The following is a 27,633-nucleotide window of genomic DNA, read 5'->3' on the forward strand; positions in this document are numbered from 1 at the left end:
ACCTGTCATATCTCATCATACTAGACCTGTCATATCTCATCATACTAGACCTGTCATATCTCATCATACTAGACCTGTCATATCTCATTATACTAGACCTGTCATATCTCATCATACTAGACCTGTCATATCTCATTGTATTATACTAGACCTGTCATATCTCATCATACTAGACCTGTCATATCTCATTGTATAATACTAGACCTGTCATATCTCATTGTATAATACTAGACCTGTCATATCTCATCATACTAGACCTGTCATATCTCATTGTATAATACTAGACCTGTCATATCTCATTGTATAATACTAGACCTGTCATATCTCATTGTATAATACTAGACCTGTCATATCTCATTGTATAATACTAGACCTGTCATATCTCATTATACTAGACCTGTCATATCTCATTATACTAGACCTGTCATATCTCATTATACTAGACCTGTCATATCTCATTGTATAATACTAGACCTGTCATATCTCATTGTATAATACTAGACCTGTCATATCTCATCATACTAGACCTGTCATATCTCATTGTATAATACTAGACCTGTCATATCTCATTGTATAATACTAGACCTGTCATATCTCATTGTATAATACTAGACCTGTCATATCTCATCATACTAGACCTGTCATATCTCATCATACTAGACCTGTCATATCTCATTGTACTAGACCTGTCATATCTCATTATACTAGACCTGTCATATCTCATCATACTAGACCTGTCATATCTCATCATACTAGACCTGTCATATCTCATCATACTAGACCTGTCATATCTCATCATACTAGACCTGTCATATCTCATTATACTAGACCTGTCATATCTCATTGTATAATACTAGACCTGTCATATCTCATTGTATAATACTAGACCTGTCATATCTCATTATACTAGACCTGTCATATCTCATTAGACCTATATCTCATCATACTAGACCTGTCATATCTCATTGTATAATACTAGACCTGTCATATCTCATCATACTAGACCTGTCATATCTCATCATACTAGACCTGTCATATCTCATCATACTAGACCTGTCATATCTCATTATACTAGACCTGTCATATCTCATTGTATAATACTAGACCTGTCATATCTCATTGTATAATACTAGACCTGTCATATCTCATTGTATAATACTAGACCTGTCATATCTCATTATACTAGACCTGTCATATCTCATTATACTAGACCTGTCATATCTCATTATACTAGACCTGTCATATCTCATTGTATAATACTAGACCTGTCATATCTCATTGTATAATACTAGACCTGTCATATCTCATCATACTAGACCTGTCATATCTCATTGTATAATACTAGACCTGTCATATCTCATTATACTAGACCTGTCATATCTCATTGTATAATACTAGACCTGTCATATCTCATCATACTAGACCTGTCATATCTCATCATACTAGACCTGTCATATCTCATCATACTAGACCTGTCATATCTCATCATACTAGACCTGTCATATCTCATTGTATAATACTAGACCTGTCATATCTCATTGTATAATACTAGACCTGTCATATCTCATTATACTAGACCTGTCATATCTCATTATACTAGACCTGTCATATCTCATTATACTAGACCTGTCATATCTCATTGTATACTAGACCTGTCATATCTCATTGTATAGACCTGTCATATCTCATATACTAGACCTGTCATATCTCATCATACTAGACCTGTCATATCTCATTGTATAATACTAGACCTGTCATATCTCATTGTATAATACTAGACCTGTCATATCTCATTGTATAATACTAGACCTGTCATATCTCATTATACTAGACCTGTCATATCTCATTATACTAGACCTGTCATATCTCATTGTATACTAGACCTGTCATATCTCATTGTATACTAGACCTGTCATATCTCATTGTACTAGACCTACTAGACCTCATATCTCATTATACTAGACCTGTCATATCTCATTGTATACTAGACCTGTCATATCTCATTGTATATACTAGACCTGTCATATCTCATTGTATACTAGACCTGTCATATCTCATCATACTAGACCTGTAGACCTGTCATATCTCATCATACTAGACCTGTCATATCTCATCATACTAGACCTGTCATATCTCATTATACTAGACCTGTCATATCTCATTGTATAATACTAGACCTGTCATATCTCATTGTATAATACTAGACCTGTCATATCTCATTATACTAGACCTGTCATATCTCATTATACTAGACCTGTCATATCTCATTATACTAGACCTGTCATATCTCATTGTATAATACTAGACCTGTCATATCTCATTGTATAATACTAGACCTGTCATATCTCATCATACTAGACCTGTCATATCTCATTGTATAATACTAGACCTGTCATATCTCATCATACTAGACCTGTCATATCTCATTGTATAATACTAGACCTGTCATATCTCATTGTATAATACTAGACCTGTCATATCTCATCATACTAGACCTGTCATATCTCATTATACTAGACCTGTCATATCTCATTGTATAATACTAGACCTGTCATATCTCATTATACTAGACCTGTCATATCTCATTGTATAATACTAGACCTGTCATATCTCATTGTATAATACTAGACCTGTCATATCTCATTGTATAATACTAGACCTGTCATATCTCATTGTATAATACTAGACCTGTCATATCTCATTGTATAATACTAGACCTGTCATATCTCATTATACTAGACCTGTCATATCTCATTATACTAGACCTGTCATATCTCATCATACTAGACCTGTCATATCTCATCATACTAGACCTGTCATATCTCATTGTATAATACTAGACCTGTCATATCTCATCATACTAGACCTGTCATATCTCATTGTATACTAGACCTGTCATATCTCATTGTATAATACTAGACCTGTCATATCTCATTGTATAATACTAGACCTGTCATATCTCATTGTATAATACTAGACCTGTCATATCTCATTATACTAGACCTGTCATATCTCATTATACTAGACCTGTCATATCTCATCATACTAGACCTGTCATATCTCATCATACTAGACCTGTCATATCTCATTGTATAATACTAGACCTGTCATATCTCATTATACTAGACCTGTCATATCTCATCATACTAGACCTGTCATATCTCATTATACTAGACCTGTCATATCTCATCATACTAGACCTGTCATATCTCATTATACTAGACCTGTCATATCTCATTGTATAATACTAGACCTGTCATATCTCATTGTATAATACTAGACCTGTCATATCTCATTATACTAGACCTGTCATATCTCATCATACTAGACCTGTCATATCTCATCATACTAGACCTGTCATATCTCATCATACTAGACCTGTCATATCTCATCATACTAGACCTGTCATATCTCATCTTATAATACTAGACCTGTCATATCTCATTGTATAATACTAGACCTGTCATATCTCATTATACTAGACCTGTCATATCTCATCATACTAGACCTGTCATATCTCATTGTATAATACTAGACCTGTCATATCTCATCATACTAGACCTGTCATATCTCATTATACTAGACCTGTCATATCTCATTATACTAGACCTGTCATATCTCATCATACTAGACCTGTCATATCTCATTGTATAATACTAGACCTGTCATATCTCATTATACTAGACCTGTCATATCTCATTGTATACTAGACCTGTCATATCTCATTGTATAATACTAGACCTGTCATATCTCATTATACTAGACCTGTCATATCTCATCATACTAGACCTGTCATATCTCATCATACTAGACCTGTCATATCTCATCATACTAGACCTGTCATATCTCATTTTATAATACTAGACCTGTCATATCTCATTGTATAATACTAGACCTGTCATATCTCATTATACTAGACCTGTCATATCTCATCATACTAGACCTGTCATATCTCATTGTATAATACTAGACCTGTCATATCTCATTATACTAGACCTGTCATATCTCATTATACTAGACCTGTCATATCTCATCATACTAGACCTGTCATATCTCATTGTATCATACTAGACCTGTCATATCTCATTATACTAGACCTGTCATATCTCATTATACTAGACCTGTCATATCTCATCATACTAGACCTGTCATATCTCATTGTATAATACTAGACCTGTCATATCTCATTGTATAATACTAGACCTGTCATATCTCATTGTATAATACTAGACCTGTCATATCTCATTGTATATCTCATTGTATACTAGACCTGTCATATCTCATTGTATAATACTAGACCTGTCATATCTCATTGTATAATACTAGACCTGTCATATCTCATTGTATAATACTAGACCTGTCATATCTCATTATACTAGACCTGTCATATCTCATTGTATAATACTAGACCTGTCATATCTCATTGTATAATACTAGACCTGTCATATCTCATTGTATAATACTAGACCTGTCATATCTCATTGTATAATACTAGACCTGTCATATCTCATCATACTAGACCTGTCATATCTCATTGTATACTAGACCTGTCATATCTCATTGTATAATACTAGACCTGTCATATCTCATTGTATAATACTAGACCTGTCATATCTCATTGTATAATACTAGACCTGTCATATCTCATCATACTAGACCTGTCATATCTCATCATACTAGACCTGTCATATCTCATTATACTAGACCTGTCATATCTCATTATACTAGACCTGTCATATCTCATTATACTAGACCTGTCATATCTCATTATACTAGACCTGTCATATCTCATTATACTAGACCTGTCATATCTCATTATACTAGACCTGTCATATCTCATCATACTAGACCTGTCATATCTCATCATACTAGACCTGTCATATCTCATCATACTAGACCTGTCATATCTCATCATACTAGACCTGTCATATCTCATCATACTAGACCTGTCATATCTCATCATACTAGACCTGTCATATCTCATCATACTAGACCTGTCATATCTCATTATACTAGACCTGTCATATCTCATTGTATAATACTAGACCTGTCATATCTCATTATACTAGACCTGTCATATCTCATCATACTAGACCTGTCATATCTCATCATACTAGACCTGTCATATCTCATTGTATAATACTAGACCTGTCATATCTCATTATACTAGACCTGTCATATCTCATCATACTAGACCTGTCATATCTCATCATACTAGACCTGTCATATCTCATCATACTAGACCTGTCATATCTCATCATACTAGACCTGTCATATCTCATTGTATAATACTAGACCTGTCATATCTCATTGTATAATACTAGACCTGTCATATCTCATCATACTAGACCTGTCATATCTCATCATACTAGACCTGTCATATCTCATTATACTAGACCTGTCATATCTCATTATACTAGACCTGTCATATCTCATCATACTAGACCTGTCATATCTCATTATACTAGACCTGTCATATCTCATCATACTAGACCTGTCATATCTCATTGTATAATACTAGACCTGTCATATCTCATCATACTAGACCTGTCATATCTCATCATACTAGACCTGTCATATCTCATTATACTAGACCTGTCATATCTCATTGTATAATACTAGACCTGTCATATCTCATTATACTAGACCTGTCATATCTCATCATACTAGACCTGTCATATCTCATCATACTAGACCTGTCATATCTCATCATACTAGACCTGTCATATCTCATCATACTAGACCTGTCATATCTCATCATACTAGACCTGTCATATCTCATTGTATAATACTAGACCTGTCATATCTCATCATACTAGACCTGTCATATCTCATTGTATAATACTAGACCTGTCATATCTCATTGTATAATACTAGACCTGTCATATCTCATTGTATAATACTAGACCTGTCATATCTCATCATACTAGACCTGTCATATCTCATTATACTAGACCTGTCATATCTCATCATACTAGACCTGTCATATCTCATTGTACTAGACCTGTCATATCTCATTGTATAATACTAGACCTGTCATATCTCATTGTATAATACTAGACCTGTCATATCTCATTGTATAATACTAGACCTGTCATATCTCATTGTATAATACTAGACCTGTCATATCTCATCATACTAGACCTGTCATATCTCATCATACTAGACCTGTCATATCTCATTGTATAATACTAGACCTGTCATATCTCATTGTATAATACTAGACCTGTCATATCTCATCATACTAGACCTGTCATATCTCATCATACTAGACCTGTCATATCTCATTGTATAATACTAGACCTGTCATATCTCATCATACTAGACCTGTCATATCTCATTGTATAATACTAGACCTGTCATATCTCATTGTATAATACTAGACCTGTCATATCTCATCATACTAGACCTGTCATATCTCATCATACTAGACCTGTCATATCTCATTGTATAATACTAGACCTGTCATATCTCATTGTATAATACTAGACCTGTCATATCTCATTATACTAGACCTGTCATATCTCATCATACTAGACCTGTCATATCTCATCATACTAGACCTGTCATATCTCATTGTATAATACTAGACCTGTCATATCTCATTGTATAATACTAGACCTGTCATATCTCATTGTATAATACTAGACCTGTCATATCTCATTATACTAGACCTGTCATATCTCATTGTATAATACTAGACCTGTCATATCTCATTGTATAATACTAGACCTGTCATATCTCATTATACTAGACCTGTCATATCTCATTGTATAATACTAGACCTGTCATATCTCATCATACTAGACCTGTCATATCTCATCATACTAGACCTGTCATATCTCATTATACTAGACCTGTCATATCTCATCATACTAGACCTGTCATATCTCATCATACTAGACCTGTCATATCTCATCATACTAGACCTGTCATATCTCATTGCATAATACTAGACCTGTCATATCTCATCATACTAGACCTGTCATATCTCATTGTATAATACTAGACCTGTCATATCTCATTGTATAATACTAGACCTGTCATATCTCATTGTATAATACTAGACCTGTCATATCTCATCATACTAGACCTGTCATATCTCATCATACTAGACCTGTCATATCTCATTATACTAGACCTGTCATATCTCATCATACTAGACCTGTCATATCTCATTGTATAATACTAGACCTGTCATATCTCATTGTATAATACTAGACCTGTCATATCTCATCATACTAGACCTGTCATATCTCATCATACTAGACCTGTCATATCTCATTATACTAGACCTGTCATATCTCATCATACTAGACCTGTCATATCTCATTGTATAATACTAGACCTGTCATATCTCATCATACTAGACCTGTCATATCTCATTATACTAGACCTGTCATATCTCATCATACTAGACCTGTCATATCTCATCATACTAGACCTGTCATATCTCATCATACTAGACCTGTCATATCTCATCATACTAGACCTGTCATATCTCATTGTATAATACTAGACCTGTCATATCTCATTATACTAGACCTGTCATATCTCATTGTATAATACTAGACCTGTCATATCTCATTGTATAATACTAGACCTGTCATATCTCATCATACTAGACCTGTCATATCTCATTGTATAATACTAGACCTGTCATATCTCATTGTATAATACTAGACCTGTCATATCTCATTGTATAATACTAGACCTGTCATATCTCATTGTATAATCTCCCCTCCTACGGCTCCTTGCTCCTCTCCCCTCCTACGGCTCCTTGCTCCTCTCCCCTCCCACGGCTCCTTGCTCCTCTCCCCTCCCACGGCTCCTTGCTCCTCTCCCCTTCCACGGCTCCTTGCTCCTCTCCCCTCCTACGGCTCCTTGCTCCTCTCCACTCCTACGGCTCCCTGCTCCTCTCCCCTCCTACGGCTCCCTGCTCCTCTCCCCTCCTACGGCTCCTTGCTCCTCTCCCCTCCTACGGCTCCTTGCTCCTCTCCCCTCCTACGGCTCCTTGCTCCTCTCCCCTCCTACTGCTCCTTGCTCCTCTCCCCTCCTACTGCTCCTTGCTCCTCTCCCCTCCTACTGCTCCTTGCTCCTCTCCCCTCCTACTGCTCCTTGCTCCTCTCCCCTCCTACTGCTCCTTGCTCCTCTCCCCTCCTACTGCTCCTTGCTCCTCTCCCCTCCTACGGCTCCTTGCTCCTCTCCCCTCCTACGGCTCCTTGCTCCTCTCCCCTCCTACGGCTCCTTGCTCCTCTCCCCTCCTACGGCTCCCTGCTCCTCTCCCCCTCCTACGGCTCCCTGCTCCTCTCCCCTCCTACTGCTCCTTGCTCCTCTCCCCTCCTACGGCTCCTTGCTCCTCTCCCTCCTACGGCTCCTTGCTCCTCTCCCCTCCTACTGCTCCTTGCTCCTCTCCCCTCCTACTGCTCCTTGCTCCTCTCCCCTCCTACGGCTCCTTGCTCCTCTCCCCTCCTACGGCTCCTTGCTCCTCTCCCCTCCTACGGCTCCTTGCTCCTCTCCCCTCCTACGGCTCCTTGCTCCTCTGTTGACTACAGTGACTGTGATACCCCCCCTTTGCTACAGTCTCTCTACCCCTCTCATGCAACAACTGGGTTTTGCCCCAAACCTAGATGCCCACCCCCTTCTATTCCCAGAAACCCTTGGCTTAAACCTTCCCAGAACCCACGTCCACCGGTTCCCCTCAGCATAAGATCATCTCTCCTCCTTTCAACTGTCTCTCGCAGGCCAGGCAGAATGCTACACCTTTTTGTCTTTCTCATCGTGTTGTGTTTCAGGTTGGAGGATGGACTTGTTCTTTTCCTCGGGCAGTAGTATAACACTAGCCCTAGTTTTCCTGTAGAAACTGACCAGCAGGGTGCTTGTGTCTCTGTGTGGTCCTCACAACCTGTTCTCTCTGAGGTCCTCACAACCTGTTCTCTCTGAGGTCCTCACAACCTGTTCTCTCTGAGGTCCTCACAACCTGTTCTCTCTGAGGTCCTCACAACCTGTTCTCTCTGAGGTCCTCACAACCTGTTCTCTCTGAGGTCCTCACAACCTGTTCTCTCTGAGGTCCTCACAACCTGTTCTCTGTGTGGTCCTCACAACCTGTTCTCTCTGTGGTCCTCACAACCTGTTCTCTCTGAGGTCCTCACAACCTGTTCTCTCTGAGGTCCTCACAACCTGTTCTCTCTGAGGTCCTCACAACCTGTTCTCTCTGTGGTCCTCACAACCTGTTCTCTCTGAGGTCCTCACAACCTGTTCTCTCTGTGGTCCTCACAACCTGTTCTCTCTGAGGTCCTCACAACCTGTTCTCTCTGAGGTCCTCACAACCTGTTCTCTCTGAGGTCCTCACAACCTGTTCTCTCTGAGGTCCTCACAACCTGTTCTCTCTGTGGTCCTCACAACCTGTTCTCTCTGTGGTCCTCACAACCTGTTCTCTCTGTGGTCCTCACAACCTGTTCTCTCTGAGGTCCTCACAACCTGTTCTCTCTGAGGTCCTCACAACCTGTTCTCTCTGAGGTCCTCACAACCTGTTCTCTCCGAGGTCCTCACAACCTGTTCTCTCCGAGGTCCTCACAACCTGTTCTCTCCGAGGTCCTCACAACCTGTTCTCTCCGAGGTCCTCACAACCTGTTCTCTCTGAGGTCCTCACAACCTGTTCTCTCTGAGGTCCTCACAACCTGTTCTCTCTGAGAGTTGATCATGTGTGTCATCATGCTGTCCCCGGTATATAGCCTCCACATTGACTGCTGTTTTCTGCCTGATGTCCTGTATCTGCTTGTCCTCTCCTCCTCTCTCTCTCCTCCTTTCTCCTGCTCTCCTCCTCCTTTCTGTCCTCTCTCCTCCTCCTCTGCTCCTCCTCTGCTCCTCTCCGCTCCTCCTCTGCTCCTCTCCGCTCCTCCTCTGCTCCTCTCTGCTCCTCTCTGCTCCTCTCTGCTCCTCTCTGCTCCTCTCTGCTCCTCCTCTGCTCCTCTCTGCTCCTCCTCTGCTCCTCTCTGCTCCTCCTCTGCTCCTCCTCTGCTCCTCTCTGCTCCTCCTCTGCTCCTCTGCTCCTCTCTGCTCCTCTCCGCTCCTCTCTCTCCTCCCCCCCTCTCTCCTCCTCCTCTGCTCTCCTCTCTGCTCCTCTCTGCTCCTCCTCTGCTCCTCTCTGCTCCTCTCTGCTCTCCTCTCTGCTCCTCTCCGCTCCTCCCTGCTCTCCTCTCTGCTCCTCTCTGCTCCTCTCCGCTCCTCCCTGCTCCTCTCTCTCCTCTCTGCTCCTCTCTGCTCCTCCCTGCTCCTCCCTGCTCCTCTCCGCTCCTCCGCTCCTCCCTGCTCCTCCTCCGCTCCTCCCTGCTCCTCCTCTGCTCCTCCCTGCTCCTCCTCTGCTTCTCTCCGCTCCTCACTACTCCTCTCCGCTCCTCTCTGCTCCTCCCTGCTCCTCTCTGCTCCTCCCTGCTCCTCCCTGCTCCTCCTCTGCTCTTCACTGCTCCGCTCCTCACTACTCCTCTCCGCTCCTCTCTGCTCCTCCCTGCTCCTCCCTGCTCCTCCTCTGCTCTTCACTGCTCCTCTCCTCCCTGCTCCTTTCTGCTCCTCTCTGCTCCTCTCTGCTCCTCCTCTGCTCCTCCCTGCTCCTCCTCTGCTCCTCTGCTCCCTGCTCCTCCTCTGCTCCTCTCTGCTCCTCTCTGCTCCTCTCTGCTCCTCCCTGCTCCTCCTCTGCTCCTCCTCTGCTCCTCTTCTGCTCCTCTCTGCTCCTCCCTGCTCTCTGCTCCTCCCTGCTCCTCCCTGCTCCTCTCTGCTCTCTGCTCCTCTCTGCTCCTCTCTGCTCCTCCGTGCTCCTCCGTGCTCCTCTCTGCTCCTCCGTGCTCCTCTCTGCTCCTCCGTGCTCCTCTCTGCTCCTCCGTGCTCCTCTCTGTTCCTCCTCTGCTCCTCCCTGCTCCTCTCTGTTCCTCCTCTGCTCCTCTCTGCTCCTCCTTGATGTTATAATGCTGTTTTCACATGTTTTATTTTTCTTAAAGTCTGGTATTAATTTGGAGCCTCTGTGTCTGATTTGTTTCCTGTCTGTTTTGACCTCTAACCCTAGATGCCCCAGGCGGCTGGACAGCAGTTGAAGCTCCAGAGCCTGTCCCCCTCCCAGCCCCTGGCCTCCCACACTGCTCCCCCTCTGTCGGACAGCCCTCAGCCCTCCCCCTTCCCCCTGCAGTCCCCCCACCACCATGGCCAGTCCCGCACCCCCTCCCAGCCACAGACCCCTGTCCGCTCCTGCACCCCCTCATCTCTTCCCCCAATGTTCATTATCCACAACCAGATCCCTGGCTCCCCCAGCCTGCACAACAACAACAACAACAACAGATGCACATCCAGTCCCGGCCCCCCTCCCAGCCTGCTCCCTACCAACCTGACGTCCCCCCTCCCACCTGCTCCCCCAAACCCTCCCAGACTCTCCAGGGCCCTCCTGCAGGGTTCCAATTTACGGTGCCCGAGGTGGGGGCCCCCGGCGGTGGAGTGGTGAAGACCCAGGCTCAGCCCATCGCTCAGCCCATCGCTCAGCCCATCGCTCAGCCCATCGCTCAGCCCATCGATCAGCCCATCGCTCAGCCCATCGCTCAGCCCTCTCCACAACAGAAACAACAGCAGGTCTGAAGTGACACACCCTAACACTTATCTCGCTGCTCGGATGTTTTGATTGGTTGTTAAGTTATCACATCTTATCAAATCACAGTTTATTTGTCACATGCGCCAAATACAACACTGAAATGCTGAATACAACAGGTGTAGTAGACCTTACAGTGAAATGCTGAATACAACAGGTGTAGTAGACCTCACAGTGAAATGCTGAATACAACAGGTGTAGGTAGACCTCACAGTGAAATGCTGAATACAACAGGTGTGGTAGACCTCACAGTGAAATGCTGAATACAACAGGTGTGGTAGACCTCACAGTGAAATGCTGAATACAACAGGTGTAGTAGACCTTACAGTGAAATGCTGAATACAACAGGTGTAGTAGACCTCACAGTGAAATGCTGAATACAACAGGTGTAGTAGACCTCACAGTGAAATGCTGAATACAACAGGTGTAGTAGACCTCACAGTGAAATGCTGAATACAACAGGTGTAGTAGACCTCACAGTGAAATGCTGAATACAACAGGTGTAGTAGACCTTACAGTGAAATGCTGAATACAACAGGTGTAGTAGACCTTACAGTGAAATGCTGAATACAACAGGTGTAGTAGACCTCACAGTGAAATGCTGAATACAACAGGTGTAGTAGACCTCACAGTGAAATGCTGAATACAACAGGTGTAGTAGACCTCACAGTGAAATGCTGAATACAACAGGTGTAGTAGACCTTACAGTGAAATGCTGAATACAACAGGTGTAGTAGACCTCACAGTGAAATGCTGAATAAAACAGGTGTAGTAGACCTCACAGTGAAATGCTGAATACAACAGGTGTAGTAGACCTTACAGTGAAATGCTGAATACAACAGGTGTAGAATGTGGAGGCTATATACAGGAGCTTCCGGTACAGAGTCAATGTGGAGGCTATATTCAGGGGGTACCGGTACAGAGTCAATTGTGGAGGCTATATACAGGGGGTACCAGTACAGAGTCAATGTGGCAGCTATATACAGGGGGTACCGGTACAGAGTCAATGTGGAGACTATATACAGGGGGTACCGGTACAGAGTCAATGTGGAGGCTATATACAGGGGGTACCAGTACAGAGTCAATTGTGGAGGCTATATACAGGGGGTACCAGTACAGAGTCAATGTGGCAGCTATATACAGGGGGTACCGGTACAGAGTCAATGTGGAGACTATATACAGGGGGTACCGGTACAGAGTCAATGTGGAGGCTATATACAGGGGGTACCAGTACAGAGTCAATGTGGAGGCTATATTCAGGGGGTACCAGTACAATGTGGAGGCTATATACAGGGGGTACCAGTACAATGTGGAGGCTATATACAGGGGGTACCAGTACAGAGTCAATGTGGAGGCTATATACAGGGGGTACCAGTACAGAGTCAATGTGGAAGCTATATACAGGGGGTACCGGTACAGAGTCAATGTGGAGGCTATATACAGGGGTACCAGTACAATGTGGAGGCTATATACAGGGGGTACCAGTACAGAGTCAATGTGGAGGCTATATACAGGGGGTACCAGTACAGAGTCAATGTGGAGGCTATATACAGGGGGTACCAGTACAGAGTCAATGTGGAGGCTATATACAGGGGGTACCAGTACAATGTGGAGGCTATATACAGGGGGTACCGGTACAGAGTCAATGTGGAGGCTATATACAGGGGGTACCAGTACAATGTGGAGACTATATACAGGGGGTACCAGTACAATGTGGAGGCTATACACAGGGGGTACCAGTACAGAGTCAATGTGGAGGCTATATACAGGGGGGTACCGGTACAGAGTCAATGTGGAGGCTATATCCAGGGGGTACCGGTGCAGAGTCAATGTGGAGACTATACAGGGGGGTACCGGTACAGAGTCAATGTGGAGGCTATATACAGGGGGTACCGGTACAGAGTCAATGTGGAGGCTATATACAGGGTATTACGGTACAGAGTCAATGTGGAGGCTATATACAGGGGGTACCGGTACAGAGTCAATGTGGAGGCTATATTCAGGGGGTACCGGTACAGAGTCAATGTGGAAGCTATATACAGGGGGTACCGGTACAGAGTCAATGTGGAGGCTATATACAGGGGGTACCAGTACAGAGTCAATGTGGAGGCTATATTCAGGGGGTACCGGTACAGAGTCAATTGTGGAGGCTATATACAGGGGGTACCGGTACAGAGTCAATTGTGGAGGCTATATACAGGGGGTACCAGTACAGAGTCAATGTGGCAGCTATATACAGGGGGTACCGGTACAGAGTCAATGTGGAGACTATATACAGGGGGTACCGGTACAGAGTCAATGTGGAGGCTATATACAGGGGGTACCAGTACAGAGTCAATTGTGGAGGCTATATACAGGGGGTACCAGTACAGAGTCAATGTGGCAGCTATATACAGGGGGTACCGGTACAGAGTCAATGTGGAGACTATATACAGGGGGTACCGGTACAGAGTCAATGTGGAGGCTATATACAGGGGGTACCAGTACAGAGTCAATGTGGAGGCTATATTCAGGGGGTACCAGTACAATGTGGAGGCTATATACAGGGGGTACCAGTACAATGTGGAGGCTATATACAGGGGGTACCAGTACAGAGTCAATGTGGAGGCTATATACAGGGGGTACCAGTACAGAGTCAATGTGGAAGCTATATACAGGGGGTACCGGTACAGAGTCAATGTGGAGGCTATATACAGGGGTACCAGTACAATGTGGAGGCTATATACAGGGGGTACCAGTACAGAGTCAATGTGGAGGCTATATACAGGGGGTACCAGTACAGAGTCAATGTGGAGGCTATATACAGGGAGTACCAGTACAATGTGGAGGCTATATACAGGGGGTACCGGTACAGAGTCAATGTGGAGGCTATATACAGGGGGTACCAGTACAATGTGGAGACTATATACAGGGGGTACCAGTACAATGTGGAGGCTATATACAGGGGGTACCGGTACAGAGTCAATGTGGAGGCTATATACAGGGTATTACGGTACAGAGTCAATGTGGAGGCTATATACAGGGGGTACCGGTACAGAGTCAATGTGGAGGCTATATTCAGGGGGTACCGGTACAGAGTCAATGTGGAAGCTATATACAGGGGGTACCGGTACAGAGTCAATGTGGAGGCTATATACAGGGGGTACCAGTACAATGTGGAGGCTATATTCAGGGGGTACCGGTACAGAGTCAATGTGGAGGCTATATACGGGGGGTACCAGTACAATGTGGAGACTATATACAGGGGGTACCGGTACAGAGTCAATGTGGAGGCTATATCCAGGGGGTACCGGTGCAGAGTCAATGTGGAGACTATATACAGGGGGTACCGGTACAGAGTCAATGTGGAGGCTATATACAGGGGGTACTGGTACAGAGTCAATGTGGAGGCTACATACAGGGTATTACGGTAGAGTCAATGTGGAGGCTATATACAGGGTGTTAAGGTACAGAGTCAATGTGGAGGCTATATACAGGGTATTACGGTACAGAGTCTATGTGGAGGCTATATACAGGGTGTTAAGGTACAGAGTCAATGTGGAGGCTATATACAGGGGGTACCAGTACAATGTGGAGGCTATATACAGGGGGTACCAGTACAGAGTCAATGTGGAGGCTATATCCAGGGGGTACCGGTACAGAGTCAATGTGGAGGCTATATCCAGGGGGTACCGGTGCAGAGTCAATGTGGAGGCTATATCCAGGGGGTACCGGTACAGAGTCAATGTGGAGGCTATATTCAGGGGGTACCAGTACAATGTGGAGGCTATATTCAGGGGGTACCGGTACAGAGTCAATGTGGAGGCTATATCCAGGGGGTACCGGTGCAGAGTCAATGTGGAGGCTATATCCAGGGGGTACCGGTACAGAGTCAATGTGGAGGCTATATTCAGGGGGTACCGGTACAGAGTCGATGTGGAAGCTATATACAGGGGGTACCGGTACAGAGTCAATGTGGAGGCTATATACAGGGGGTACCAGTACAATGTGGAGGCTATATTCAGGGGGTACCGGTACAGAGTCAATGTGGAGGCTATATACGGGGGGTACCAGTACAATGTGGAGGCTATATACAGGGGGTACCGGTACAGAGTCAATGTGGAGGCTATATACAGGGTATTACGGTAGAGTCAATATGGAGGCTATATACAGGGTGTTAAGGTACAGAGTCAATGTGGAGGCTATATACAGGGGGTACCAGTACAATGTGGAGGCTATATCCAGGGGGTACCGGTGCAGAGTCAATGTGGAGGCTATATCCAGGGGGTACCGGTGCAGAGTCCATGTGGAGGCTATATCCAGGGGGTACCGGTGTAGAGTCAATGTGGAGGCTATATCCAGGGGGTACCGGTGCAGAGTCAATGTGGAGGCTATATACAGGGTATTACGGTACAGAGTCAATGTGGAGGCTATATACAGGGGGTACCGGTACAGAGTCAATGTGGAGGCTATATTCAGGGGGTACCGGTACAGAGTCAACGTGGAGGCTATATACAGGGTATTACGGTACAGAGTCAATGTGGAGGCTATATACAGGGTATTGCGGTACAGAGTCAACGTGGAGGCTATATACAGGGGGTACCGGTACAGAGTCTACGTGGAGGCTATATACACAAGGTGTTACGGTACAGAGTCAATGTGGAGGCTATATACAGGGTATTACGGTACAGAGTCAATGTGGAGACTATATACAGGTTATTACGGTACAGAGTCAATGTGGAGGCTATATACAGGGGGTACCAGTACAGAGTCAATGTGGAGGCTATATACAGGGTATTACGGTACAGAGTCAATGTGGAGACTATATACAGGTTATTACAGTACAGAGTCAATGTGGAGGCTATATACAGGGGGTACCGGTGCAGAGTCAATGTGGAGGCTATATACAGGGGGTACCAGTACAGAGTCAATGTGGAGGCTATATACAGGGTATTACGGTACAGAGTCAATGTGGAGGCTATATACAGGGTATTACGGTACAGAGTCAATGTGGAGGCTATATACAGGGGGTACCAGTACAGAGTCAACGTGGAGGCTATATACAGGGTATTACGGTACAGAGTCAACGTGGAGGCTATATACAGGGTATTACGGTATAGAGTCAATGTGGAGGCTATATACAGGGGGTACCGGTACAGAGTCAACGTGGAGGCTATATACAGGGTATTACGGTACAGAGTCAATGTGGAGGCTATATACAGGGGTACCAGAGTCAATGTGGAGGCTATATCCAGGGGGTACCGGTGCAGAGTCAATGTGGAGGCTATATCCAGGGGGTACCGGTGCAGAGTCAATGTGGAGGCTATATCCAGGGGGTACCGGTGCAGAGTCAATGTGGAGGCTATATACAGGGGGTACCGGTTAGTTCAGGTAGGATGTACATGTAGGTAGAGTTATTAAAGTGACTATGATGCAGCGGTGTAAAAGAGAGGGGAGGGGCTAATAGTCTGGGTAGCCATTTGATTAGATGTTCAGGAGTTGAGAGTCAATGTGGAGGCTATATCCAGGGGGTACCGGGAGAGCTGTTTAGAAGCCTCTTGGAGGCTAGACTTTCTCTAGAGTCAATGTTATTGACTGGGGGTACGCTTGTTTATTCCATGTGGTAGAGTTTTTAAAGTTTTGATGCAGTTTGTAAAAACTGGGGAGGGGCTTTATCTTGGCCATTTGATTAGATGTTTGTAAATGAGAACTTGTTTAGAAGCCTCTGGCCTAGACTGGTTAAACAAAGGTGATCTGACTGTACCTGGTTTATTCCAGGTGATCTGGTCTACCTGGTTAAACTGCTTTGCTTTATCTTGGCCATGTCACAGTTTGTAAATGAGAACTTGTTCTCAACTGGCCAACCTGGTTAAACAAAGGTGATCTGGTCTACCTGGTTAAATAAAGGTGATCTGGTCTACCTGGTTAAATAAAGGTGATCTGGTCTACCTGGTTAAATAAAGGTGATCTGGCCTACCTGGTTAAATAAAGGTGATCTGGCCTACCTGGTTAAATAAAGGTGATCTGGCCTACCTGGTTAAATAAAGGTGATCTGGCCTACCTGGTTAAATAAAGGTGATCTGGTCTACCTGGTTAAATAAAGGTGATCTGGCCTACCTGGTTAAATAAAGGTGATCTGGCCTACCTGGTTAAATAAAGGTGATCTGGCCTACCTGGTTAAATAAAGGTGATCTGGCCTACCTGGTTAAATAAAGGTGATCTGGCCTACCTGGTTAAATAAAGGTGATCTGGTCTACCTGGTTAAATAAAGGTGATCTGGTCTACCTGGTTAAATAAAGGTGATCTGGCCTACCTGGTTAAATAAAGGTGATCTGGTCTACCTGGTTAAATAAAGGTGATCTGGTCTACCTGGTTAAATAAAGGTGATCTGGCCTACCTGGTTAAATAAAGGTGATCTGGCCTACCTGGTTAAATAAAGGTGATCTGGCCTACCTGGTTAAATAAAGGTGATCTGGCCTACCTGGTTAAATAAAGGTGATCTGGCCTACCTGGTTAAATAAAGGTGATCTGGTCTACCTGGTTAAATAAAGGTGATCTGGTCTACCTGGTTAAATAAAGGTGATCTGGTCTACCTGGTTAAATAAAGGTGATCTGGTCTACCTGGTTAAATAAAGGTGATCTGGTCTACCTGGTTAAATAAAGGTGAAATCCACTCCAAATAAAGACTTGGCTCTCCGGTACCGCTTGCCGTGCGATAGCATAGAGAACAATCTATGAATTGGGTGGCTGGAGTCTTTGACAATTTTTAGGGCCTCCTTCTGAAACCTGCCTGGTGTAGAGGTCCTAGATGGCAGGCAGCTTGTCCTCAGTGATGTACTGGGCCGTACGCACTACCCTCTGTAGTGACTTGCGGTTGGAGGCCGAGCAGTTGCCATATCAGGCAGTGATGCAACCAGTCAGGAGACTCTCGATGGTGCAGCTGTAGAACCCTTTTGAGGGTCTGAGGACCCATGCCAGTCTCCTGAGGGGGGGAATAGTTGTGAAGAGGGCACGACAAAACCTGTCTTCTATTTGCATGTTTTTTTGCGTGATATGTGAGTGGTGTCTTAGTCCAGCAAAACCATCTTTTCGATCATTATATACGTCAGAATCAAAGTATTTCTACTAATTTGCATCTCAATGTGAAAAAAACTGTTTGCATGTTCTTCACAAAGAGGGCAACAGATGCTACTGAGCCAGATGTCTATGTGTCAGGGGAGAAGCTCCAGGTGGTATCCGATTTTAAGTACCTTGGCATCATACTTGATTCCAACCTCTCTTTTAAAAAGCATGTGAAAAAGGTAATTCAAATAACCAAATTCAACTGAGCTAATTTCCGATTTATACGAAATTGTTTGACTACAGAGGTAGCAAAACTGTACTTCAATTCTATGATACTCCCCCACTTAACATACTGCTTGACTAGTTGGGCCCAAGCTTGCTGTACAACATTAAAACCTATTCAGTCTGTCTACAAACAGGCTCTCAAAGTGCTTGATAGGAAGCCCAATAGCCATCATCATTGTCACATCCTTAGAAAGCATGAGCTCTTGAGTTGGGAAAATCTTGTGCAATACACCGACGCATGTCTTGTATTCAAGATCCTTAATGGCCTGGCTCCCCCTCCACTCAATATTTTTGTTAAACAGAAAACCCAGACATATGGCAGCAGATCCACAAGGTCTGCCATGAGAGGTGACTGTATAGTTCCCCTAAGGAAAAGCACCTTTAGTAAATCTGCATTCTCTGTGAGAGCTTCCCATGTCTGGAATACACTGCCATCAGACACACATAACTGCACCACATATCACACTTTCACAAAATGCTTGAAGACCTGGCTAAAGGTCAATCAGATTTGTGAACATGGTCCCTAGCTGTGTGTTGCCGCTTTCCATGTTGTCTGTTGTCTGTAGCTTGTGAGGTGTGGAAACACTTTGTTGCTTTTATGAATTTTGTTTTGCTGCTTTTTGTTCTATGTTGCCCTGTCTGTATGCTATGTCTTGCTTGTCCTATGTTGCTATGTCTTGCTTGTTCTATGGTGCTATTGTCTATATTGTAATTGTTTTTAATAACCTGCCCAGGGACTGCGGTTGAAAATTAGCCGGCTGGCTAAAACCGGCACTTTTACTGAAACGTTGATTAATGTGCACTGTCCCTGTAAAAATAAACTAAACTAAACTAATTTCTGTTCCATCTGTCCATTATTCACTCTCAGGTCCAACAGAGCATTATATTACAGGCCAAACAACAGCAGCACAGCCAACCCCAAACTCCACCCCAACAACAAGCCCAGTTCAGCTCACAGCAAGATGTGCCTGCTCTTCTGATCCCACAACAGGCCCAGTCCAGCTCACAGCAAGATGTGCCTGCTCTTCTGATCCCACAACAGGCCCAGTTCAGCTCACAGCAGTCTGTGCTGGTCAAGACTCCTGCCACAGGTCAGAAAGAAACATTCACAGCTGCCAAAAACAACAACCCTGATGAAGACCAAAATCCCAAAATGCTTTGCTTCTACTTTTAGCAATAAATAAACTTTTTATTTTATTTTATTGGAATCCATTGTCCTCCAAGTGTTGCTGAATCTCTTCACTTCTTCAGTTTGGTTGGCAGTGATCTCTTCATTAAAAAAAACACACAACTACAGTGAAATGTTTGACTCCTCTCTCTCTCTTTCAGCATCCAATGACGTGCAGGTGTTCTCAGGAGTGCAGGGTCAAGGCGGAGTTGAGGTGAACCAAGGGGGCGTGGCTCCAGCTAGTTTTAACCATCCGCCCGGTCAACAGTCACTACACCAGTCTGTGCAGGTGGGTTGTACCTACTGACGCTCAGTGCTCCTTTCAACCATTTGATAGAAGGAGTGATTGAAAAGGAAAGCTTTATTGTCCATCCCATTGACATAAATAACAATTTGGTCTTAACTGACATAACTGGATGAAAGGTGAAATAAGATAAATATGTAAGAAAACAACATGATTATTTTGTTTCTACTGCCCCCCCAGTCAAAGACTGAAGGACTGATCGGTCAGATGGGGGTGAGGAGCCTGGGGATGATTCAGGTGATCGGGTCAGGTCTGGGTCAGATGACGTCAACACAGCAGCACACCCCTGGTCTGGTCTCGTTACAAACACAGGTGAGGAGACCCTCAACCGATCCTACTGGGTTCCATTTTTTCATGTTCTTAATCCTGGTTCTGGGACCCAAAGGGTCTCTCCTTTTCCCTCTCTCTCTCTCTCTCTCTCTCTCTCTCTCTCTCTCTCTCTTCTCTTTTTCTCTCTCTCTCTTTTTCTCTTCTTTTTCTCTCTCTCTCTTTTTCTCTCTCTTTTTCTCTCTCTTTTTCTCTCTCTCTCTTTTTCTCTCTCTTTTTCTCTCTTTTTCTCTCTCTCTCTCTCTCTCTCTTTTCTCTCTCTCTCTCTCTCTCTCTTTTTCTGTCTCTTTTTTCTCTCTCTCTCTTCTCTCTCTCTCTTCTCTCTCTCTCTCTCTCTCTCTCTCTCTCTCTCTCTCTCTCTCTCTCTCTCTCTCTTTTCTTTTCTCTTTTCTCTCTCTTTTTCTCTCTCTCTCTTTTTCTCTCTCTTTTTCTCTCTCTCTCTTTTTCTCTCTCTCTCTCTCTCTCTTTTTCTGTCTCTTTTTTTCTCTCTCTCTCTCTCTCTCTCTCTCTCTCTCTTTTCCTCTCTCTTTTCCTCTCTCTTGCCCGAGCAGTACCACCTCTGATTTAAAACCTGACCGATGGCATGGTGGTGATTAGTGGTATACGGAGTGTACTGCTAGGGGGAAAACAACAGAGAACAGCCCTTTGGGTTTCCGGGACGCGGATTACGAACCACTGTTGTATGTAATGCTATTCGCCAAATACCTTACAGTGAAATACTGACTTACAAACCCTTAACCAACAATGCCGTTTTAAGAAAAGGGGGGTGTTAAGTATTTACTTAAACTGAAATAATTCAAATAAAAAAAATGTTTATTTTTTACATAACAAATAAATAAAGAGAAACAATAAAATAACAATAGCGAGGCTATATACAGGGGGTACTGGTTCAGAGTCAATGTGGAGACTATATACAGGGGGTACCAGTACAGAGTCAATGTGGAGGCTATATACAGGGTGTACCGGTACAGAGTCAATGTGGAGGCTATATACAGGGGGTACTGGTTCAGAGTCAATGTGGAGGCTATATACAGGGGGTACTGGTTCAGAGTCAATGTGGAGACTATATACAGGGGATACTGGTACAGAGTCAATGTGGAGGCTATATACAGGGGGTACTGGTTCAGAGTCAATGTGGAGACTATATACAGGGGGTACTGGTACAGAGTCAATGTGGAGACTATATACAGGGGGTACTGGTACAGAGTCAATGTGGAGACTATATACAGGGGGTACTGGTACAGAGTCAATGTGGAGGCTATATACAGGGGGTACCAGTACAGAGTCAATGTGGAAACTATATACAGGGGGTACTGGTTCAGAGTCAATGTAATAATAATAATAATATATGCCATTTAGCAGACGCTTTTATCCAAAGCGACTTACAGTCATGTGTGCATACATTCTACGTATGGGAGGTCCCGGGGATCGAACCCACTACCCTGGCGTTACAAGCTCCATGCTCTACCAACTGAGCTACAGAATGTGGAGACTATATACAGGGGATACTGGTACAGAGTCAATGTGGAGGCTATATACAGGGGGTACCGGTACAGAGTCAATGTGGAGGCTATATACAGGGTGTTACGGTACAGAGTCAATGTGGAGGCTATATACAGGGTGTTACGGTACAGAGTCAATGTGGAGGCTATATACAGGGTGTTACGGTACAGAGTCAATGTGGAGGCTATATACAGGGGGTACCGGTACAGAGTCCATATGGAGGCTATATACAGGGGGTACCGGTACAGAGTCAATGTGGAGGCTATATACAGGGTATTACGTTACAGAGTCAATGTGGAGGCTATATACAGGGGGTACCGGTACAGAGTTAATGTGGAGACTATATACAAGGTATTACGGTACAGAGTCAATGTGGAGGCTATATACAGGGGGTACCGGTACAGAGTCCATATGGAGGCTATATACAGGGGGTACTGGTTCAGAGTAAATGTGGAGACTATATACAGGGGGTACTGGTTCAGAGTCAATGTGGAGGCTATATACAGGGGGTACTGGTTCAGAGTCAATGTGGAGGCTATATACAGGGGGTACCGGTACAGAGTCCATATGGAGGCTATATACAGGGGGTACCGGTACAGAGTCAATGTGGAGGCTATATTCAGGGGACCCCCCCCCCATTCAGCTGAAAAGGTGGCGCAGGGAATTCAAAAATATTATTGAGAAATATTTAACTTTCACACATTAACAAGTCCAATACAGCAAATGAAAGATAAACATCTTGTTAATCTACCCATCATGTCCGATTTTAAAATGTTTTACAGCGAAAACACAACATAAATTTGTTAGACACCACCAAATAAAATTTAAAAAACATTTTTCCCAGCCAAATATAATCACAAAAGCAGAATTAGAGATAAAATGAATCACTAACCTTTGATAATCTTCATCAGATGACACTCATATGACATCATGTTACACAATACATTTATGTTTTGTTCGATAATATGCATATTTATATCCACAAATCTCGTTTTACATTGACGCCATGTTCAGAACTGCCTCCAAAATATCCAGAGGAATTATAGAAAGCTACGCCAGATAACAGAAATACTCATCATAAACTTTGACTAAAGATACATGTTCTACATATAATTAAAGATACACTGGTTCTTAATGCAACCGCTGCGTCAGATTTTTAAAAACGTTGCGAAAAAAGCCCACCATTCAATATTCTGAGGCGGCGCTAAGACGTAAATATATTTCTCTGCCATGTTGTAGTCAACAGAAATACGAAATTACATCACAAATATTCCCTTTGATGATCTTTCATCAGAATGTAGTGCAAGGAGTCCTAGTTCCACAATAAATCGTTGTTTTGTTCCATAATGTCCCATACTAGTGTCCAAGTAGCTGCATTTGCTAGCACTTTCAGGTCACGTGCCCAAAAGCTGGTGCTGGTCCAGGCGAACTCGGACGAAAACTTCAAGAAGTTATATTCCAGGTCGAATAAACTGGTCAAATTAAGTAGAGAATCAATCTTCAGGATGTTATTATCATATATATCCAACAACGTTTCAACCGGAGCATTCGTTTTCATCTGCAGCCAAATGGAACTATGGTGACATCAACAGACAAAAATGCGCAACAGGGAAATTGCATTCTGCTAAGACAATGACTCATTCCCCTCCCATTCGGTCAAAGTTCACACCAGAGGCTCCATTCCACGTTCTACTGAATGAGGACATCTAGTGGAAGGCGTAGGAAGTGCTACCAGATCCATATCTTATTTGGAAGTGAAGAGGTGCTGACTTAAAATTAGACTCCGCATTCAGAATTTCACTTCCTGTTTGGAAGATTGCCTGCCCTGTGAGTTCTGTTATACTCACAGACATAATTCAAAACAGTTTTAGAAACTTCAGAGTGATTTCTATCCAATAGTAATAATATATTAGAAATCTAGGACAGAGTAGGATGCAGTTCACTATGGGCACGCAATTCATCCAAAGTGAAAATACTGCCCCCTATCCTCAACAAGATAAGGAGACTTTTGGACCTAGACTTGGCGCTCTGGTACCGCTTGCCGTGCGGTAGAAACGGTAGCTCTATCCTTCAGCTCAGTGCGGATGTTGCCTGTAATCCATGGCTTCTGGTTGGGGTATGTACGTACAGTCACTGTGGGGACGACATCCTCAATGCACTTATTGATGAAGCCAGTGACTGATGTGGTGTACTCCTCAATGTCATCTGAAAAATCACAGGAACATATTCCAGTCTGTGCTAACAAAACAGTCCTGTAGCCTAGCATCTGCGTCATATGACCACTTCCTTATTGAGTGAGTCACTGGTACTTCTTGCTTTAGTTTTTTCTTGTTCGCAGGAATCAGGAGGATAGAGTTGTGGTCAGATTTACCAAATGGAGGGCGAGGGAGAGCTTTGTATGCATCTCTGGTAAATTGTGTGGTCTACAGCTTGTCACGAGATACTCTTACCTCAGGCAAGAAAAACCTTGAGACTTCCTTAATATTAGATTTTGTGCACCAGCTGTTATTGACAAATAGACACAGACCACTACCTCCTTATCTTAGCGAAGGCAGCTGTTCTATCTCAGCGACGCCCCGAAAGCCCAGCCAGCTGTTATTGACAAATAGACACAGACCACTCCCCCGTTATCTTAGTGAAGGCAGCTGTTCTATCTTGGCGACGCCCCGAAAGCCCAGCCAGCTGTTATTGACAAATAGACACAGACCACTCCCCCGTTATCTTAGTGAAGGCAGCTGTTCTATCTTGGCGACGCCCCGAAAGCCCAGCCAGCTGTTATTGACAAATAGACACAGACCACTCCCCCCTTATCTTAGTGAAGGCAGCTGTTCTATCTCAGCGACGCCCGGAAAGCCCAGCCAGCTGTATGTTTTACATGTCGTCGTTCAGCCACGACTCTGAGAAACAACATAAGATATTACCGTTTTTAAATGTCCCCTGGGTAGGATAGTGTTGATTGGACCTCATCCGTTTTGTTATCCAATGATTTTGCACGTTGGCTAATAGGACTGATGGTAGAGGGAGGGGGGGGGTGTTACTCCCTTCTATGTGAACCAGACCATATAGATGGGTCTGTGTTCTAATGCTGTGATGTCGTGGATGCTGTGATGTCGTGGATGCTGTGATGTCGTGGATGCTGTGATGTCGTGGATGCTGTGATGTCGTGGATGCTGTGATGTCGTGGATGCTGTGATGTCGTGGATGCTGTGATGTCGTGGATGCTGTGATGTCGTGGATGCTGTGATGTCATGGATGCTGTGATGTCGTGGATGCTGTGTTGCTGTGATGTCATGGATGCTGTGATGTCATGGATGCTGTGTCTTGTTCACCCGACAGACTGCTACTATGAAGATGCCTTTCAGTATTGCTGAACCCAGCAAGGAAGCCAGGTATGCTATTACATCATCATTCTGTATCATGGTCCTGTATCGTCATTCTGTATCGTGGTCCTGTATCGTCATTCTGTATCGTGGTCCTGTACCGTCATTCTGTATCATGGTCCTGTATCGTCATTCTGTATCGTGGTCCTGTACCGTCATTCTGTATCGTGGTCCTGTACCGTCATTCTGTATCGTGGTCCTGTATCATCATTCTGTATCGTGGTCCTGTATCGTGGTCCTGTATCGTCATTCTGTATCGTGGTCCTGGTTTTACATAGTAGCATGATAGGTGTTGTTTTACAGGGTTACCATGCCAATCCAGCCTTGTGACCTGTGTGTGTGTGTGTGTGTGCAGGATGTTGGAGCAGCTGAGGAAGCAGCAGGGTTCAGTCCTCCACCCAGACTACAGCTCTTCCTTCCAGTGTTTTGAAGACACCCTGACCCGCCTGGTGCCTTACCACCTCTACCAGGGCACCGCCACCGCACCACACGACTACCACAGAGGTACACACACCCTGACCCGCCTGGTGCCTTATCACCTCTACCAGGGCACTGCCACCGCACCACACAACTACCACAGAGGTACACACACCCTGACCCGCCTGGTGCCTTATCACCTCTACCAGGGCACTGCCACCACACAACTACCACAGAGGTACACACACCCTGACCCGCCTGGTGCCTTATCACCTCTACCAGGGCACTGCCACCACACGACTACCACAGAGGTACACACACCCTGACCCGCCTGGTGCCTTACCACCTCTACCAGGGCACTGCCACCACACGACTACCACAGAGGTACACACACCCTGACCCGCCTGGTGCCTTATCACCTCTACCAGGGCACTGCCACCCCACCACACAACTACCACAGAGGTACACACACCCTGACCCGCCTGGTGCCTGATCACCTCTACCAGGGCACTGCCACCACACGACTACCACAGAGGAACACACACCCTGACCCGCCTGGTGCCTTACCACCTCTACCAGGGCACTGCCACCACACGACTACCACAGAGGTACACACACCCTGACCCGCCTGGTGCCTTACCACCTCTACCAGGGCACTGCCACCACACGACTACCACAGAGGTACACACACCCTGACCCGCCTGGTGCCTTATCACCTCTACCAGGGCACTGCCACCCCACCACACAACTACCACAGAGGTACACACACCCTGACCCGCCTGGTGCCTTATCACCTCTACCAGGGCACTGCCACCACACGACTACCACAGAGGAACACACACCCTGACCCGCCTGGTGCCTTATCACCTCTACCAGGGCACTGCTACCACACGACTACCACAGAGGTACACACACCCTGACCCGCCTGGTGCCTTACCACCTCTACCAGGGCACTGCCACCACACGACTACCACAGAGGTACACACACCCTGACCCGCCTGGTGCCTTACCACCTCTACCAGGGCACCGCCACCCCACCACACGACTACCACAGAGGTACACACACTTGTTTTTCTATCCTCGTGGGGACCTAAAATGTATTTCCATTTCAAATCCCGTTTTTCCCTAATGCCTAACCCTGAACCTAATCCCTAAACCAAACCCCTAACCCTGTACAGAACCCCTAACCCTATCACTAAACCTAACCCCTAAACTTAACCCTAATTGTGAATCTAACCCTAACCCTTTTTGTAACCATAACCCGTAACCATGCACATAACCCTAAACCTAACCCCTAACCCTGACCACAACCCTAAACCTGACCCCAAAATTTAAAATAGCCTTTGTCCTTGAGGGGATGTGGGAGAAGTTTCCTTGTTTTACTATCCTTGTGGGGACTTTGTGATTTCAGGTCCCCATGAGGATAGAAGAACAAGACCCCCCACCCCCACTTAAACGTATTGGGACAGTGACATATTATTTTGGGGGGGTCTGTACTCCAGCACTTTGGATTTAAAATGATACAATGACTGTTGAGGTTAAAGGTCAGACTGTCAGCTTTAATTTGAGGGTGTTTTCA

At 44.5% G+C, this 27,633-nt stretch overlaps 1 protein-coding gene across 1 annotated transcript in view; it reads left to right on the top strand.

Annotated features, from left to right (window-relative positions):
* bicra (BRD4 interacting chromatin remodeling complex associated protein) overlaps positions 1–27,633 on the top strand; it is a 79,805-nt gene that overhangs the window by 33,536 nt on the left and 18,636 nt on the right. The window contains exons 7-13 of the mRNA XM_046313779.1: positions 11,060–11,195; positions 11,285–11,613; positions 19,824–20,046; positions 20,285–20,412; positions 20,608–20,739; positions 25,594–25,646; positions 25,993–26,141. Of these exons, the coding sequence (XP_046169735.1) occupies positions 11,060–11,195; positions 11,285–11,613; positions 19,824–20,046; positions 20,285–20,412; positions 20,608–20,739; positions 25,594–25,646; positions 25,993–26,141 (1,150 nt within the window). The remainder of the gene's footprint in view (positions 1–11,059; positions 11,196–11,284; positions 11,614–19,823; positions 20,047–20,284; positions 20,413–20,607; positions 20,740–25,593; positions 25,647–25,992; positions 26,142–27,633) is intronic.

Source organism: Oncorhynchus gorbuscha, linkage group LG19 (genome assembly GCF_021184085.1).
Source record: "Oncorhynchus gorbuscha isolate QuinsamMale2020 ecotype Even-year linkage group LG19, OgorEven_v1.0, whole genome shotgun sequence".
NCBI lineage: Eukaryota > Metazoa > Chordata > Actinopteri > Salmoniformes > Salmonidae > Oncorhynchus > Oncorhynchus gorbuscha.